Raw genomic sequence first — 19,529 nt, forward strand, 5'->3', positions numbered from 1 at the left:
AAAAAATGTGTCTATGGCAACTCTGGCTGTTACTGAAAACGTATACTAATGTATTTGTTTTGAGGAAATTTTTAATAAATCATGTTCATAGATCAGACCTAGAGCAAATGAACGTCATTAATTTGTATGTATATAACAATAGTTGTATGTTGTTTTTAGAGTATTATGTATACATTTTCCAACATTGTTTTTACATCCGTCTATATTCATTTACATAGTTATGTATGTACCTACATGTAAGCACTAATGCACACATATTTTTCTGCAAATATCGCACATTGAAAATATTTACAACCACGTGACATGACTTTACACCGAATACACCGAATTTCGCAAATTTAAAATCGGCAAAGAAATTACATAAAAACTCACAAATTTTAGGTAGCACACTTGTACTAAATCTTAAATCAAACTAAGCAGCAGTCGATGTTTTGATACTTTCTTTTATTTCTACTTATTTTCATAATTAGGCTAGCGGCCAAAATAATCGCTTGCACTACCACAAGAATACCATTCACTGCCACGGATAAATTTCGACTAAACACACTTGCGCCAAATTCACCTTTTCTGAGTGACATGCTACGCAGCGGTGACGACCGCTCAACACCTTCGGCCAATGCATGTACATAACTGCCACCCACTTCGAAAATGAACTCTGACATTTTTCGAAATTGCAAATACATAAATAAAATAAAAACAAAAAAAAAAACAAATTTACTTCATAGCGCAATGATTGCATGTTTAAGTGGTTAAGGGCCGTTTGCACCATCTCTAGTTAACGCTAACTGGAGGTAAATCCTTCAGTTAAGCACGTTAACTGCTTTATCGATCACATGTTATATGATGGGTGTCGATAACGTCGATAAAGATGTTTAACTGGGAGTTAGAATTAACTAGACATGGTGCAAACGGCCCTAAATGTACATTCTTATGTATGTACATAAATACATATGTATTTTGTTTTTGCCTATTTGTTTATTGCAATAATTTTGTTTGCAAAATATTAATGTAATTTGCATGCTATTTATAGATTGCTGAAATCAAAAGCTCGCTACGCTAGTTTAAACACGTTGTCGTATGCGCATACATACACACATATATAGATACATACATATTTATAAACAAACATACATATAATATACATTAAGGCGGGACCAAAATTAATGTAAATTATGTAAAGTCTGAATTTTAATGCTCACACACCCTCAATCCGATTTCGATTCTATATCGAAAAATATAATTGAGATTAAAAAATATACAGAAATGAAATACAACTTTTGAAAATCGATATTTTTCGATCAGAAAACTTTGTTTCTCTACAGGTCACTTCCAATAAATTGACACAAAAAAAACGCCATCAAGTCCTTTTCCCAAGATAGATATTTTTTTAAGTTTACATTATGAATGAAAAAAATCAAACTTTAACATTGAAAATGTTACTCAAACGCCATGTACGGGGATTTTCTGTTCGCGCAAAACTTAGTAAGTTTCTCTCTTTGGGAGAGTAAGATATTACTATTATATATTATTTCATTCTCCTATTTCATACAAAAACTTATTGCACATTTTCATTTGACCATTCACATTCGATTTTTATCGTTAGTAGCTTAATTTTCGTTTTCAAAAGAAATGAATAAAATAAAAAAAAAGATTTGTTACTTTTTCTTGTCTTCCTTTTTTCATGAAAATTAAAATTTCTTTGGAAAATTAGTTGATCTGGAAAAACGGTATACAGAATCATAATTTTTTTGTGTAATTTCAAAACCTGAGGTTTCCGCTACTCTGTAATAATACTCAATTGTTTATTCTTTTAAATTAACGATTTTTTATGTGTATCTCATTGCATTTTTGGAGAATTTTTAAAAAATAGTCAGTACTAAAAATTTATTATTATTATTGGAAGTCTCCTGAAGAGAAACAAAGTTTCCGATCGAAAAATATTTGGTTTTAAATTTTATACCATTTCTGCGAAAAATTGTATGTATAAAATACATGGAAGACTTTGAGCGCTTTAAGCGACCTATAAATATTTTTTTCATTTCAAAATAAAAAGAAAAAACGGGTCTATTTTTTCGGTTTCGAGCAATACCAGCTGTGAGAGCAATAAAATTTCGACATTACTTTTTTTTAGACCACCCTAATATACATACATAGTATGTATACTGTATGACTACGTTTTAATAATATGTCAAATATATTAGATTTCATTTAAATTTTTTTTTCGAATTCTTGCGATTAAAAAAATTTAATTTTTCCAAACACTGGTAGTGAACCTTAAAAATTTGCGCAACATTTCGTGGATGTATTTATTTTGCACGTAGAACATTAGTTAATTAATTAATTAATCCATTTTTGCTTTCATTTCTAACTGTAAGCGTTGTCCAAATGCGAAAAATCGAAAGCAAATATCCGGTCTAACCCGTTTTTACCGATTAAAAAAAAAAAACTAAAACCCGTTTTTTTTTCAAATTGCCTTTTTTCGAATAACTCGAAAAGCAATTTTGGGAAAATCAAATAATGAACCATCCTAATGTATACATATGATACATTAGGTATACAACTTTGTACATGTTTACATTGCCCTCATTTATTAATGATCAATTATTTATAGAAGCTTGCACTCTAATTAACTCGATTTGTTGGCATGCTTATTTTTGTTGCAAATTATTACCGCGTCGCAAGATTTCTTTTAGCACCTTAATTTTTATTATACTTTGAGATATCTAGTGCACAGGCGGTTTTTCGTTTTCGAATAAAATTTTTTTTTATTATTTATTTTTTGCTACATATCGTAAACCTCAGTGTATAGGACTTCTAATGGAAACTGTTCGGAGTCAGCATTACCTCTCCCTCGGGATTTGCGGGACTATTTCAGGTCTATGGGACTCCAGAATGGCGGAATACATAGACGCCATATTATACATACATATGCACCATATTAAAACACCCCCGTGGTTCCGCCGCTGACTGACACGTAGTTTAACATCCAAAACCCCCCCCTGGATACGCCACTGATGGGACTACTCCGGGATTTTCGGAACTGTTTGGGGATTATTTCGCGACTTTCGAGAATACTTCGAGATTCTCGGGGCTATTTTAAGATTTATGGACTATTTTGGTACTANCTTCCGCCGCTGACTGACACGTAGTTTAACATCCAAAACCCCCCGCTGGATCCGCCACTGATGGGACTACTCCGGGATTTTCGGAACTGTTTGGGGATTATTTCGCGACTTTCGAGAATACTTCGAGATTCTCGGGGCTATTTTAAGATTTATGGACTATTTTGGTACTACATAGGGATTTTAGGGACTATTTTCGAGGATTTCACGGATTTCACGGATTTCGGGATTCTCGTGGCCAAAAGATGAATTGAAGTTAGGTAAATAGAGGTGAGTTGAGGTGAGGTAAGTTTAGGTTAGATGAAGTGAGCTGAGTTGAGTTCATTGGAGCTGAGGTGAGTTTAGGTGAACTAAAGAGCGAAATACACCACACAAGCGGTTTGACAAACCAAGCGAAATTTCCCTTTGCTTCAAGCCATTTGTGCTGTGTATGGGGGTGTTTGAAGGTTTGACGGCGGTTTGTCAAACCTTCAAACACCCCCATACACAGCACAAATGGCTTGAAGCAAAGGGAAATTTCGCTTGGTTTGTCAAACCGCTTGTGTGGTGTATTTCGCTCTTTAGTTGCCTAGTACTAGGTATTTGGATATTTAGAACCCAAAATTGGCGCTTCAAATACAAAAGTACTTGTGTAACTATGTATGTCCATCACTGACTAGAGGAGTATTTCTCCATGGGGAAAGACACAGTTTTAGAAAAATCCTCCTGATACCTTCAGACTTCAATCAATATTCCTCCCGACTTACAAAAGAAAAACACTCAACGCGCTTCAATTTTCCTTTGAGCAGCGTAAGAACCCTTTGTGGAATATTTGATAATGAATATACATACATACATACATTCTCAATAGCACAGTTTATAGTACATCTTGCATCAGATCGCTTGTCGTTTAACAGAGTTGGCCCAACTTTGCTATTTTCACTTTCATATTTAACATTTCTTTACTTTTACTTTCACTGTTTATGTAATCCAAGTTCTATCGAAGCTAACACGTGCTTCCATTAGCAGTAAACGGATTTAGGACAATGTCGACCGATGGCTGTTTATGCGGATGTGACAACCGCCATTGTGTCAGTGTCGTCGTTATGTGGATGTATGAGTTACATAAGTAAAACGGAAAGTAACTTGTGCATACACAGAATTTTATGCTTGTACATATGTACATATATGTATGTATGTATTAACTCGAAGAGGTTCTTTACTTTTAAATTGCGTGGATTCATGATTTTCGCATGTAAATAAAGTGCGACTTTTTGTAACAAAAACTATTTAACAATTAATTCGTTGTATGTAGAAATTTACAGCACCAGCTAACAAAAAATTAAGGCGAAAATGCTTACGTTTTTTCCACTCTTTGACTATGCAATGCTGATGGTTTTACGAGTTTTTTAAATTATGAAACTTCGATGCATAAATAAATCTCCAAACTTAAGTTCAAACATACATATACGCTATTTTACATATATTTTTCGAACAATAATATTTATGCACAAGGGCACATAATTTTACAAATATACGACACATATGTATGTACATGCACAGCACAATGTACTTTTTCCTTAACCGTAATTTTTATTTTGTTATACATATATAGCTGTATTATTGATTTTTATTTTGCAATTTATCTTATTGCTTAAATCTGATTTTATCACGTTTTTACTTGCTCACTTTTAGTTTAGAAATCACTAAAATCACCACACCGCTTAAATACACTAGACGTACTGTGATTTGCGCTGTCAATGGCATAGCGCCGCCGACTGTGTAGCCACCACCGACCTACTAACCCCTAACACCCCACCTAAGTAATTCGAAAATGAATCTGAAATAAACTTCGAATGTTGCAGCTCCTGCTTATGTTGCCTCTCTGCTGCATGCAGTTTCTTTGTCCATATTTTGATTTGAAATTAATTCCGTAAAATTAAATTTAATATTTTTTTTTTTATTTAACCTGTTACGAACTACCATTTTAAGCGGCGGCAATTTAGTACTTCAGCGTCTAAATTTATATTTGGACGATTGCTGATTGTGTTAAATACACAAGGCGAATTTGTTACATACAGAAAACTGCAACAAATTGAAATATCTTTATGCATACACTTTTTATTTGGGCGCAAACTATATTGCGAAGTATAAAGATTTTTTTAAAACTCACTTTCCGTCCCAAAAAAACAGATCCGTCCGAAACAAATCAGTGGCGCTCAAACTATGCCATAATGGATCTTTAGTTTAATGGCTATAAAACTGTAACCAATTTTTAATTTGGTCCCTAACCAGTGTTGACGGAAAACAAAATCCATTTTGGGCTACAATCTCCAGAAAAAAGAGCTAGAAAGGGCTAAATAAACAATTTTAGAGCTAAGAAAAGGGCTAGTTTCCTTATTCATTAATTGAAAATTTTTTTGGTTTTATTTTATAACCATGGTGGAATAATACAAGGTGTTGGATATTGACAGCGTTCTCGCTCTAATCCGCCATCTTGGCTCCCTTAGCTAAATCGATGTTTCCCTCTTAAAATAACTATATTTTGCCGCCTTTAAAAAAGTACTAAACTACCTCATTGCCTATTCCAAAACTGATTTGCAATCACTGAACAATTCTTTGACATTTACTCTGTTCTTATTCGTTGGCAACTGAAAATTAAATTAGAAATTTCAACATTAATTCGGCAAAAAACATCGCTTTAGAGATTTCCCCAAGGACTTATAGTTGTTTTGGTAAGTGCTTCCTGTCGCTGCAACTCCGTCTGTGGTTCGCTGCCACTGATCCTGCTTTTTCGGCGATATAACAGTTTTTGTTTGGTAAGTTTACATGGAAGATTTAAACTATAAGTAAATACGCATCTATTCCCCAGTGATTTTTGCTGCTGCAGCTCCGTCTTTGGTTTACTTCCACGGCTCCTGTTTTTTCATACACATTACTGCCGTTATTTACTATTGTAAGTAATCAGGAAACCAAACACTATTCAAAGAGTAACGGGTACAACTCCAGACTCGAAGACACCGTCAGAAACTCATAGCGCTTTCCCTTCTCGAAATAATATTGCGTTAATTCCACCCTGCGCCAGGGCTATGAAGTTTTCGTGCTCTTTTCTCAGCATCTTCACAGGCTTCTTGCGTGGTCTTTCTTTAAAATTATGCACTCTGATAATGTTGCTATATAAGAAGGTGACATTTTTTCGAGAAAAGAGAACGCCATCAGTAAATATTTCGTTAAATGGCTCGAAGGCTACGGGGAGGGTCGTGCTAGGTATTTTCTTTCATATTTTTACACATACAGAGACACCTGTCCAATATTGTACAAACAACTTAATGTATTGCTAATTTAGTGAAATTGATATGTATTCATTGGAAAACAACTTATTACTAATTTTAGTACTTAATGTTAATTATTTTCCATACTTTGACAATTAGTCTTTTCAATAAACTGTGCTTTAACTTAAAAATGTGATTATTGTTTTTAATAATGAATTCTGCCTAAAACATATATGTACATATTTAAGACTGATGATGATATCTAACGTTATAACAAAAATTAACAAAAAACTATTCACTTAATTTAAAAGAGAGAAAATTTGTAAATTGTAGTTTTGAATTATATTTAAAAATTAAATGAAAAAGAACTTTATAAAGCAAGCGTTTTGTTTAAATCGGTATTAGAATCAGAAGGTGATAAACTAGGACAAATATTATATTATCAAAGTCTTTATTGCAGTAACATTGAGTTTTGAATGTTAATATAAGTAAAAGAACAGTTTCGATTCAATTTATATAGGTATGTATGCGTATACTCATGAACCAACTAATAAGATCACCCAGGCAACCGTGTATTTGTAATTGCATTTGAGAAAAAAAATAATAGTTAATGACGTCATTTTTTAATCAGTTCTTTCATTCACATACAGGTTTCATTCCGTTTCATTCACACGGTGGCGAAAAAATGACGTCACTGCCAAAAAAATACTTTTTTCTCGCACGCCGTCCTGGGTGATCTTCATTCGTTCGTTCATGCGTATACTTGTACACATACAGCGCAATATACATTTCTTATGAATGACAATAATATGCACAATTTTAGGTAAAACGCTACTAAAAATTTATATTTTTCGTTATTTCTATCCAACTCTCCTAGTTTTGTTCTACATTTAGCATAAACAAAAGCGTACTTCATTTAGTACTTTTTGAAAAAACGACCTTTTTTATTCCCAGTTTCCCTCCTACTTCTAAAATACAACATTTAGTAAGGGAGTTTCAAACCAGCTTGTCACAACGTACAACACCTTGTATAATTTCACCATGTTTTATAACGAATTTCCATAAAGTTAATTTGTTCCCTCGTTAAAAGAAAACATAAAAAATAGATTCATTAACTACGCTAGTTTATAAGAAAAAAGGACTTCGCTAAAAGTGTTTTTTTAGACTAATTTAGGGTTGCTAAACATGAAAATAAGTCTCTTTTGCAGTTATTGTCAATAATAATTCATAAAAGCGAATACAACTAACCTTTGGATATCTTTCGAAAAATATATTTAGCCTAATTGCGTTGATATAATTTCTGTGGCAATCGGAACAGTACTTTTTGTGTTTATGTGTTTAAATTCGAAAGATAAGTACGTTCTCAAGCTTTTTCGAAAGTTGTTAATTTTTATTAATTCCTTTCGGTTGAAGAACTTTGCAAAAAAAAATTAATAATTAAAAAATTTAAGACAAAGGATAATTTTATAACGAAAATGTAAAGCATAAGAACGGCCAAATCAGACAGAAAATGTTGAACTTTTAACAGATTTAAAAAATGAAAATGTGTTTTTTTCACAAACAGCAGAAATTTTTCAATTTAATGTTTAAAATTAAGTTAAGATTTTTGGAGCCTCAAAGATCTGTTTCGAATTTAAAAGGCCTAAGAAAAGCTAAAGGCTAAAAGCAAATTACTGGGCAAATATAAAATAAAAAAGAGTACTAAATCTAGCCACAAAAGCATCAGCAGTGTCGGAGCCAGTGTGAACGGCATTAGTTTAATACGTACTGTACCGGGTTGGGACATCGGATAAGGGAAAAGAATTTATATGGCAACACCTTACCATGTCGCAACGGCTACTCAACCACAGCCAACATCGCTATTCATAGCAGCGAATGAAAAGAGGCAGGAAAATTTCGAAAAAGCGCTTGCATTTTGTTTGCTGTCAATCAGAAGTTTTAAATTTTCTTCAACATATCGTCGAGTAGGCCTAGTGCGTTGAAGTGTAAATTAAAAACGTATAGCGTACTTACAAGAATACAGTGCAATTTGCTTTGAAGTGGTTCGCCTTGCGCCAGTTTCTTTCATAGATCTTCGCTTTGATTTTCCCCTGTTTTTGTGCAGGTGTGAAAAGCAAGCATTCCAACAACAAGGTAAGCGTTTATTTTTCCAGCAGTTGGTTGCAATTGCATAGCTGCAACGGTTGCGATAACAAAAGTTTTAATGCGCTTTTCACAGTCCTTTGCACGCACCAACCTAACAACAACAAGCAACGCACATTGCAGATAAGTGTGAGTGCAACAGCGATATAACGTTTGTTTTGATTAGATAAAAGCCAAACGTTTCGGTTTCTTGAACAATAGGGTAACGCTGCCGATTAATTTACGCGAGGTGTGGTGAATTTATAACAATGCAGAAGTGCCAGCAGCAGTCATCGCCTTCTAACCAATGACTTTTCCCCGAAGTGCGTAAATGAAACAACTTTCTGTTCGAGTTTCAAGCATTTGACATTTGGGCTTATACGCGAACAAGGTGATAAAGTGTAGAGAAACGAAAGTTGGCGTTTATAAAAGAAAAAAAAAAATCTACAGAAAAACGTTGAAAATAGGAGAAAAACAATTGCAATCAAAATAAAACCATCGCGCCGCATAAATTTGGACGCCGCACAATAGTGGCAATTTTGCAGCAAGTCAAGTTGGAGTTGAAGCGTGAGAAAAAAGTGCTAGAACGTAGAGTCGATGTATTTGCGAATACAGGAGCCGGCCATTAGAACTTGGAAGCGCATTACAAATTTGGTGAATACGCTTTGGAACAGATTATATCTACCTGCTTCGCCGTTTTTAGCGCTCACATATCCAGCTTCACCAATCAACTTGCCCGAGGTAAGTGATATCGCTATTTTTTATTTACAATGTAAATTTTACATAAGCTATTGAAGCGCGGCACAAGCTAAAAAGCGGCTTTGATATTGGTGGCGTTAGTGCGAATCGGTCACGGTCGGTTGATTAGAAATTATTTCACCGCTGCTTATGGAGTGAATGTTTGTACAAAAGTTGCTAAATTGATTTTATGGGCTCTTAATATTTATACTTGAATTGGCGCACAATGCGCGCCGCAGAAATTGGCAAGAGATATTCACCACAGGTGGACGGGCGTTTCGCAAAGGGAATGCGGTAGATAAGAAATAGGTGGGCAGATTTACTAGAAATTATTAGAATATATAGAATAGATCACTCTTTACATGATTAATGAATTGTTTCCAAATTTTAATAGATTTAAATTTAATCCTGGAAAGGTTTTTTCCATGTACACTATATTTTTGCACTGGCAATATTCTATGCGTGGTGAATAAATACTTAGAGCTCCCCCTATCGGCAAGATGTTTTAACACGAGATGGCTTGACGTCACAGATTGGAATTTGACAAAATCTTGCGCTCTATTGGACGGTGTGTTTAGATTTTACCATTTGGAAAACACGAGATTTGCAATTTCGTGAAAAGTTTAATATCTTGTGTGCGGAACATCGGTTGAAGTGAATTCTTCAGTTTTCGTTCAGTAAAAGTGCTTTTGTTTACAAACAAAACAATATACTTTGATATTTTGAGTTCAAGTTGCCAAAAACAAGCAGCCATTGTCGCCGAGCACACAACCATACACTCGTTACACAAAAGAAAAGTGCACAAAAAATCAATCTTAAGTGGTGTTTGCTAAAACGAGTTTTATTTTTATTGTGTGAAGAAAAACGTAAAAAATCTGCCAAGTAAACTAAACGAAAGAAACCGAAAGCAAAGAGGTAAAAGAACGAGTAAGATACAAATGCAAAAAACCATTTTGACAAGTATGTAGTAATTTTCGCCATTGATTCCAGCACCACAGCCCCATTTATGGTTTTAGCCAAAAGGGGAGGTTTCGCAAATAAAGTTGGAAAGTTTAAAATAGTTTATAAAATTTTCGCATATTTGCAATTTTATTCCCCATAGCTAGACCGAATACCGAAGTACTTTTTCATTGTGGTGCATGCAATGCATGTACACATGTATGTATGTACTTATACCTTATACCTTGCAGGGAAACCCCGAATTAGTGAACCAAATTTCTAGATCCTTACTAGATCCATGACTAGATCATATCATGACTAGATCTATATCACCAAAAACGAATCAGTCCTATAGTAACTAGATCCCCACCAGTTTAAAAGTACCGAAATGTGCTCCCAAAATTAAACTTATCTGAACTATATGTCGGCCAGATAGGAGCGATAAGTTGCTGCTGAGTCCACCTTTTCTAAAACGTTATATCTTAGTTGAAAAATTTAGAGCTGGTTTGGGGCAACAGAAAAAGGGATGCTGAATGAACTGTCGAATTTAGAACTGGTTCGGAATTATCAAAAAAGGGTTGCAGAGCGTAGCTGGTTTGACGGTTTTTTCGTTCATATACGCTTTCCTTCTGTACTTCATACAAATACAAAACAAGAATTATTTGGTATTAACGATTTAACATTTTGGGACCTTCTGGAATATAACCAATAACCGCAAGCGCCGCTGCACAATCAGTTACAACAAACGGATTTCAACCTGAAAACACTTTTATTTGAAAATACTCAAAGGGGCTAATATGCGAAAACCAAAAAGAGGGATATTAAAACCCAGTTGGTAAAACGTCTGTCGGTATAGGTCTTGACGAGGAAACCCGACTTAGACATACCCGATTAACTGGCTTCGTGTGCACAGGAAAATTCCAGCATTAATTTACTGATCACCAAATCTATATTAAGGGTTAATGATTAAAAATTAATATTTTTTAATCGCGGTTACGAGTAACTGTTTAATCACGATTGACTGTAATCAGATTGAATTTAGTCGAATTAACTAATTGAATAAAAATCAATCGATTAGTACGAAAAGTGAGAAAAAAGCATGCTGAGCGAATTAGTTCCCTCTGTCGAATTTAGGACTGGTTCGAAACTATAAAAAGGCAATGCAGCGGGGGATAACATCCACTTCCTAGGACATCGTCGTTTTAAATTCGTCAGCTGTTTGCACGCAAAAGGGATTTATCGCGAATCAATAGTGGGTCTAAATGTAATAGAAGCGTACCAGTTCAGAACTAGACATTTTCCTCCCCACAGGGTACTAGAAGCGCACCTCTTCAGAACTAGTGATTTTCCCCCCAGGGTATATATGTACTTACATACATATATGTATCAGTATGTATGGCCATTGTCTACGGAAAATTATTAAAATATTAATGATTATTTTCCCCTACTCTGTTTTTGCGCGATAAGCAACTAAATGGCATACGTGCGATAGTATTAAACAGCTTTTTTCTTGAACGTTTTATTTAATATTTCCATTTTCTATCCTAACCTTAGCCACCTTGTAATAAGTCTTATTTTACGCCGAATTTCCTTCATGGGTACGTTGCATTTTGCATGTGCACCTTAATAAAACGTACTGCCACGCAGCTGCCGATATTCGTCAAAAGCTATGCGTTTATTAATAAAATGAGCATTTTTAACTACACACACATAATCGATTAAATCTTTATTTATGTATGCAGCTATCAGTCCAGACATTAAGCTTTAAATTTTTTTCTTTAGATTTATGCACTATTTAACGCTTTTGTACTTTATAGATGCCAAGGACACGCAGACGTCATCATTCCCATGATCGTTCATCAGGTGCCCATAGGGATAAGCGTAGACGTGTCGATTCTGAAGAGACATCACCTTTGAAAACGGATGCGTCATCACCGTAAGTGAAATTTTACTTTTATTCACATATATCTAACTTACACAAATACGATTTTTTATCGAATTTAATTTGCAGACCACGCGCAAGATATACACGATCGGATGCCAAAAAACGACATCATGAGTCAGACGTCAGTTCGCATGTATCAAAGGACTCATCGTAAGTTTTTATTATACTAATACCATAGCAAAATATACATATATTTACTATCGCCCCTATTGCGAGAGTCGACTAGTAGTAGATAAACGACTCTTATTCGATTATCGCTTGTCCATGGTATTTTTGAATGTCAATTTCTCTTTCAACAACTATTCGTTTGTAGAAGGATGAGCGACTTTTAAACGCACTTATTGAACGAGAAAACGACTTTGATAATACCGCGGATAATCGATAATCGTCTAACAGTCGTTTATCTACTACTAGTCGACACTCGCAATAGGGGTGTATATATGTACATACATGCATTGGTGGCCGGATAATTAAAAAACGATTTTCTTCTACAAGGTTTCACCATCTATTTTTATTTATTATTTTTAATTAATTTTTTTTAAGAAAATATGGTGCACGCTACAACGAAAAGCATATAACTCAAAGCAGACTACGTTAAGCGTTTGTTTTCATACAAATAATGTTCGAAAATTTTTTGGGAATGGGAGAAAATGAGCAACACTACCAACAAAAAGCACTACCCTTCCGATGCAAAAAGAATTGTCGAATCGAAAAAAAATATTCCGACGAACTGATAACCTCCTCCTTTTTTGAAAGGCGGTTAAAAATAGGTTCAAGAAAATCGTTTATAATTATCGGACCACCTGTGTATATATATGTATATGCGCATATTTATTTATTTATAAATTGTATGTATACGGACCTAGTTGGTGTTAATAGGCAAAGGACTTATGAAAATGCATTAACAGCCAGTTTTTATGCATAAGCAGAGTAACCTTCGCTTAGCTTTCTCATAATTTATATATGAAAATGTTAGCAAACGGAAAGCTGCAATGAATTTCAGAGATGAGACTTAACAAGTGTTATAATAACCCTTTCTTTATATATATACATATGTATGAGACCATGGGAACCAGAATGCCTTGGTTGAAAAAATTAAACATAGATATTGCCTAAAACGCATAACTAGAAATGTGTTTTTTTATAATCCGGCAAAAATACGGTCTATATTTCTCATTATGTGCAATTGGTATAAAAAAAACGTTATTTATATTGTCAAATACTGTTAAGTATTTGTGTAGATAGGCTACACTGGTTCTCATGGTCAAGCTGTTTAGATAACTATCCTAATTTCTTTAGCAAAACAGTTTTATATTACACCCACTGCTGCATAAAACAATTTAAATAGAACTATTCCTTACCGAATATGAACAAATTTAAAACAGTAGAACATTTTCATATACATATACCAAGTTCAAGCCGTACTCCCTTCAGAGGAGCTTATCTTTTGAAATTGCATATTTTTAGGCGCTTTTATCTTCGGCATTGCGTTGTAGATACATGCATACATACATATAATACTTGTATAATATAAATAGCTTGCCCATAAAGGACTGAATACTCGCATGGGCTTAAAACAACAATTCATTTTGATACAGTTCTTTTAGTGGTGAGCATTAAATGCATGAATTATTGATTGTACATTAAACATTTTTTATTATTTGATTTTTTTTTGTAATTTTATTTTTATTTTTTAACTGAATGCCGTTCGAAGTCATTAACCGCAATTCGAAGGCAATAAAAAAAGAGAAATTGTATGGACTGAAGCAATGTGGGATGCCTACATGATGTATGATCGCGTACTTCCCTATAACCAAATCTGCCTTGCAATTGGTGGTACATTGTAAACGAAGTGGGTGGACAGTTTTGAAGTCATTGCTGCAAATGCATTTGGTTGCGTAATTTTATTTAAGTTAACAGTAAATCCTTTGGTAGCAGTTTCTTTGAGTGATTCAGCTGTTTGAGCTGTGTGTGTGTGCACAATGTGGAGCATCAATATATTGTTCGCACTGGCTCTAAATATGATAGGTCATATGATAGTTTTATATAAATATTCATACTTAATGTACATATATACCTTTTTCCCATTTTAATAGATATACACTTTATTTTTATTATCTAAAGTCACACTTTTCTTTAGATGAATGTTGCATTTTTGCAATAGCCATTTTTGGACACTCATTTACAAGTGACCGAACGGCATGTTGTGTAAACATATGCAAATTGTCAGTAAAACATGATGGCTGCGCGCTGACTGTCTTCCAGCGAATTTATTGTTTTGTGAATTATTGCCGTAGTATTGAAGTTGGTTGTTTGTTTGATTTTTTTTAAGTTTTGGGATTTAATTTTCTACATTTTTCCTCTTATTGTATGCATTGTTTTACTTTGCTATAACTTGCAATATTTGCATTCGATTGTCTTATATGAAACGTGCGTTGTTGCTGTCACTTTTTATGGCATCACAACAAAAATAACTTAACTGTTTTCTTTATTTAAACAATAATTTAAAAGGTGACCGTCTTCATACGTATTTATCCTCAAGTATTAATGTCTTTACTGTGGTTTTAATTCCATGCACCCTGCAAGTCGTCGCTCACTGCCTAACCATTTATATAGCACGTATGTACATACAGTATAATTTTTACAAGCTTTTTGTTATAGTAAATATGTATTTGCATTACGAGACTAATAAGGAAATATAATTAATGTCCACTTTCCGCTTGAGTAGCACGCGTTTAATTTATCAAGTCCTGATTGTGCTTTAGTTTCTGCTGAAATTAATCACAGCTGCATGCACGCCCACACTTCGGTGACACAAATGTGTAAAAGTCGAACTGTGATTAAGATCGTCGTAAACAAAGAGAAGAAAGGATTTCTTTTTTGTTAATAATTCTACTGAATTTCACGTGCGTTGGATGTTCGTATGCACGATTAAGTGTTACTCTGGTGCACTTCCGGCAGATGAAAAGTAGTTTTTGAGTTGTAGATGCGTACGTACATTTGCATAAGCATACAAATTTTTAAAAGTAGCACTGTCGGAAATGGAAATTAATAAAATCCTTAAATAGAGTGTGGAATAATAAATCCTTACTTCTTGGAAAATTTTTAATTTTTATTTTGATAATTGTATGGGAAGAGTAGCAAGCTCTCTACCCTAGCACATGGTTTATAACAAAGTTCATGTGGCAACAGTGTGTCATAAAAAAATCGCAAGAGCTTCTCTTGTAATAGAGTAAATATCAATAGCCATGGGGATACCTACAGGCCACATTATTTTAGGCAGACCCGAATAATGAATAGGAGCACACCTCAAAGTCCTTTGTATAAGTTGCCTTGGCAATGAATAGCCCATATCTGTAGGCCTTTATTGTGTGAATGCACTGTATTATGCAGAAGACGGTACAGGATTTTTAAACGATGGGCAAGGCGATGCCCATAAGTGATCTAAACGCAGCGGCAAAGATGAACAGCATACAGCAAATTACTAGATTTGCTGACTCCGTGAATTGGTTAAAAGATGAGTAGGGGTTTCTCTTTGGTATTACCAAGTGCCCAAGTTGCAGGCCGGCCTATCTTAGCGTATACCAACCGCCCTTTGAATCTGACCTAACCTACGGAACGAGTAAGGGCCAGCTTTTTAGTGCTAGTTTAAACTTAGTTTAAGTAAACTGAGTTTAAATTGAACAGTTGACTGACATTTGATTGGCTGATCTTAGTTAAAACCAGCCAGATCGGGCATTTAAAGGGAGTTTAAATCACGGCCGTGCACTGAAAAACTGGCCCTAAGATTTTTCTAGATAACTACACATCGTCACCATCGATTAAAATGATTATTTGACATTTTTCGGAGGTAAAACACATCGGCAGGCTTTTATCGCAGCATTTTTTTTTTTTGACTGTCGCAAATCAAAAGACCACAACGATACGTGCAGAACGATACCACGGCTCCACCGCGTATATATCTGGATACCGAAACTCACTGCATGGCGAAGAAGTGGAGGCGCAATCTCCACTTACCACGAAAACGTGTTGGGAGGCCAATTTGGGGGATAAATAACAGACAGAATTTGCTATCGGTTCTCTTTTCTATTTAAATCTAACAACGTGAATGCCAATACCCACATGCATTATTTTTTAAGATATTTGTTTCAAAACACGTTCATCTACGCCGATTTCACTAATACTCTGTGTCATATGTCAGTTAGTGTGCCGCTTACACCAAATATGACAAGGTTAATGTCAGTGCGACATTCAAAGTTACAACTTCATGGTTTCTTGTTTTTTTTGCTAATGTCTTGCGATACCTAATTGTTTTTGGCTATGACAACCGTCTTCGCAAATATCAAGACAAACGCAATGTTATTTGTTGACTGCTCGCCGACACTACAATACTTACCAAAACTTTAAATTTCAATTGAATTTGAAATTATTCATGCATTGTACCATGCGTACTGCTGTGTACTCCGCTTGCGATGGCGTGGGCGCTGTAGTACATCGAAGATTTTGATTAGAAATCAAGGTCATTTGCAAAAAGAAAAGACAAACATTGGAAGACCCTCAACCTCATTGCTACCAAATCCGCTGTGCTGCTTGGCTTAACTCGGTTGCATTTGAAATTCGACCTTTTGACAGCCACCTACCAGCAAAAATGATGATTGCCAGACATTTGTGTGTGAACAATTTTGTGTTGCCCCGAATCACTCGGTATTTGTAGCGGTAAAGAGTGCAACGCCAGTAGCGTGACGTTGCAATATTTCTGTCAATGTTTATTTAATAACATGTCAATTTTTTTTTAATATCTAAACAGTTTTGTTCTGCTCACTTGCCTATTTTTGTGTCTTGCCTGCCACTCTTGCCTGTTCATGCGCATACGCCCCTTGTCAACATTGTAGGAAACCATGCGGTTTGGCATGAATGATTTTCTTTGATTGACGCAAGAAATGTCAATTGTTGGTTGAGTGGTGCGTTACTTGCGATTGTAGACACACATTAATGAGATTTTTTTTTTTTAACTTTTGATTTCGGTATTTGCTGAAAAGTGAGTTATCTGTGTACAATGCTAATTCAGTTAATTAAGCAACTTAATTTTTTGTTAAAATGAGGATGACAGATTTGTTGAACAATTTTTGAAATGGTTTCATTTTGGGTGTTTTTGCAACAAACGGCTTGTTTTTATAATGTTTTGGAAGTGTCGTAATGTTTGCATTATTTTTGGAAAATCCGCACTTCATCAATTTGTTTTTGGCAAGTCTTGTCAATGATGGTTACTGCCACCGCGTTTTCGTCAGTTTGCTATGATGATTAATGCACATTAATGCCGTCTTGACAGTTTTACACACGCCCCTGCACGGCTTGCGGCAGCATTAGATGAGTCGCGCTGTTTGTGTTGTTGTAATTATGTTTTCGATTTCTGCTTGTATACCGTTTCAAAACCGTTGAATTTTATATAGGAACTCATTTTTAATAAAACATTTAATAGAAATGGTATTAATATGTATTATTATTCCGCATGGCAAAGCACTTTGTGTTGGCTCTTAGCCTATTGTTATTCCTTCATCATCAGACAATCAGCGCTATTCCTGTTCTGTTTTATTGTTTGCCAAAAATGGAAACTCGCAGTTGCTTTATTATTATAGAACTCTGCTGCCCCCTTAGCCACTGTTCATTTAGCACGTTTTATTTCAGTACTTGTATTATCTGTATTATTTGTAATTTGTAATCAGTTTCGAGTTCTTTGATTGCAACTAACTGCGCATTTTGGTTCTTCTGCTTGCCTGCTTGCAATCGTCTGGCCGTCACCGTCACCGCCATAAATGGTAGCTCGTTCTGGCCATATAACCAAGCTATTCACTCGTATATTGGTTTCTTTGCTCTGTTGTTAGCTCTTCTTTAAATTAATGCAGGGTTCTTTTGGTTGGAATTAACACACGCCAGTGTTGCATAGCGACAGTTACTTGGCTGACTGGTGTTCTAATTGTGCTAAAAATAAAATCCTTGCGTATGTGCAAGTGCGGGTATTGTCTGAGTTTGTGCTTAATTTATGTTAAACCAAGATTTATTGTTGGCAGCTGAAATTATTCTCGGCGGCTGGGGACTTCTCTCTCAAGCCAGCACTCCTTAAAGGTAGCAGTGGGCTTGCCATATGCCATATATACCATGAGAAGTAGCAATCAACAAAGGTGAAAAATGTATTAGCAACAACATAGCAGCATTGGTGACGATTTCTTTGCAAATAATTTTATAAATCTTTCTCTTAATTTTTTACCAAGTTCTGATTTTTTTTTTTCGTTTTTAATACTTTTATTTCAAATCTACTATTTTTTTTTTGGTATGTATACTTTTTTCCGTTTCGATCTTCAATATGCGCATTAACGTCTTTATTAATCGATATTTTACATCTTTATTTTTTTACAAAAATAAAAATCTACACAAGCATACATATACAAGATATTTTGATGCCACGTCTTTTGTATATACATATGCACGGTTTTGCCATTCAGTCATGTTCGCAACATCTCCACCGACACAGTTCGATTGTCTTGTCAATGTTGAATCTGTTTTGTCTGTAGCTACTGAAGCCAATTCATGTCGCTGTCGGCATGCTGCATGCGACATGAATATGCAAAATATGTACAGCAAGCCAAGTCGTTTGTGTGCAGGCACAGTCATGAACAAAGAAATGTGGACAGTCGCATTAGCGTAACCGAACGCGCCTGAGTTACATATGTATATCTGGTCAAAGCTGTACGAACTGTTTGTGTTGTCAGAAAAATTACAAAAATTGCATGACCACCACAAACAACTTGCGTTTGCCCTTTAACATTTTCATCTTAATGAAAATGGTTGTGAAGATGAAAGTTTTATTTTAAAAGGTATCCACTCCTCAACTTCAGTAATTTTTTACACTTTGTTGCATTTCTATAGATATATAATTGTTCTTTTATTGAAGCTGATTATCGTGGAAGCTTGGTATCGAAATTACACTAATTCTGTGCCAAATTGTTTACCTGGCATTGTTAGTTATAGAGTTGGCTTAATAAATTACAAATAAAATTTAAATTTTTTTCTTAAACTTGTCGGTCTTCTCTATAATAATAAAACGTCATTTTCAGGGCTTCCTGGTTATTTTTTTGTCTTATAAAATATTTTTTGAAAGTAGGCTTGCTTGAATAAAAGGGCATACTTACTTTTCTAAAAAAAAGTCCTTAATTTTGATGATATGAAGAAAAAATAACTGCATCTATAGAAATGAAATAAAGTTTATCGTTATCCTAACAAACTTCCGACAAATACTTCTTATTCTTAGCTATTTTCTTTTACTTCTTAATTTTTTTTATGTGTAACGTTATCCTCACTTTATCTATAAACTCAAGAACTCTTGCAACATTTTTTGCCGACTGGGTATACTTTTAT

The 19,529-nt window shown here is 34.7% G+C and overlaps 2 protein-coding genes across 6 annotated transcripts in view; one reads left to right on the forward strand and one right to left on the reverse strand.

Moving 5' to 3' along the window:
• LOC108359998 (uncharacterized) overlaps positions 1-4,825 on the reverse strand; it is a 44,705-nt gene extending 39,880 nt beyond the window's left edge. For 2 of the 5 annotated variants that reach the window (XM_017612125.1, XM_017612120.1), the window contains exon 1: positions 4,463-4,825. The gene's annotated coding sequence lies outside the window, so the exon portion shown is untranslated. The other 3 variants (XM_017612123.1, XM_017612122.1, XM_017612124.1) reach the window with 3 other exon arrangements.
• A 3,412-nt stretch (positions 4,826-8,237) lies between these two features.
• The window catches only part of Doa (CDC like kinase darkener of apricot), a 117,716-nt gene continuing 106,424 nt past the window's right edge, over positions 8,238-19,529 (forward strand). Inside the window, exons 1-4 of the mRNA XM_017612130.1 lie at positions 8,238-8,506; positions 8,592-9,235; positions 11,989-12,107; positions 12,183-12,266. Of these exons, the coding sequence (XP_017467619.1) occupies positions 9,092-9,235; positions 11,989-12,107; positions 12,183-12,266 (347 nt within the window). The 5' untranslated portion in view covers positions 8,238-8,506; positions 8,592-9,091. The remainder of the gene's footprint in view (positions 8,507-8,591; positions 9,236-11,988; positions 12,108-12,182; positions 12,267-19,529) is intronic.

Source organism: Rhagoletis zephyria, unplaced genomic scaffold (assembly GCF_001687245.7).
Source record: "Rhagoletis zephyria isolate East Lansing unplaced genomic scaffold, Rhagoletis_zephyria_1.1 Rzeph_scaffold_00503, whole genome shotgun sequence".
In the NCBI taxonomy this organism is placed as follows: domain Eukaryota; kingdom Metazoa; phylum Arthropoda; class Insecta; order Diptera; family Tephritidae; genus Rhagoletis; species Rhagoletis zephyria.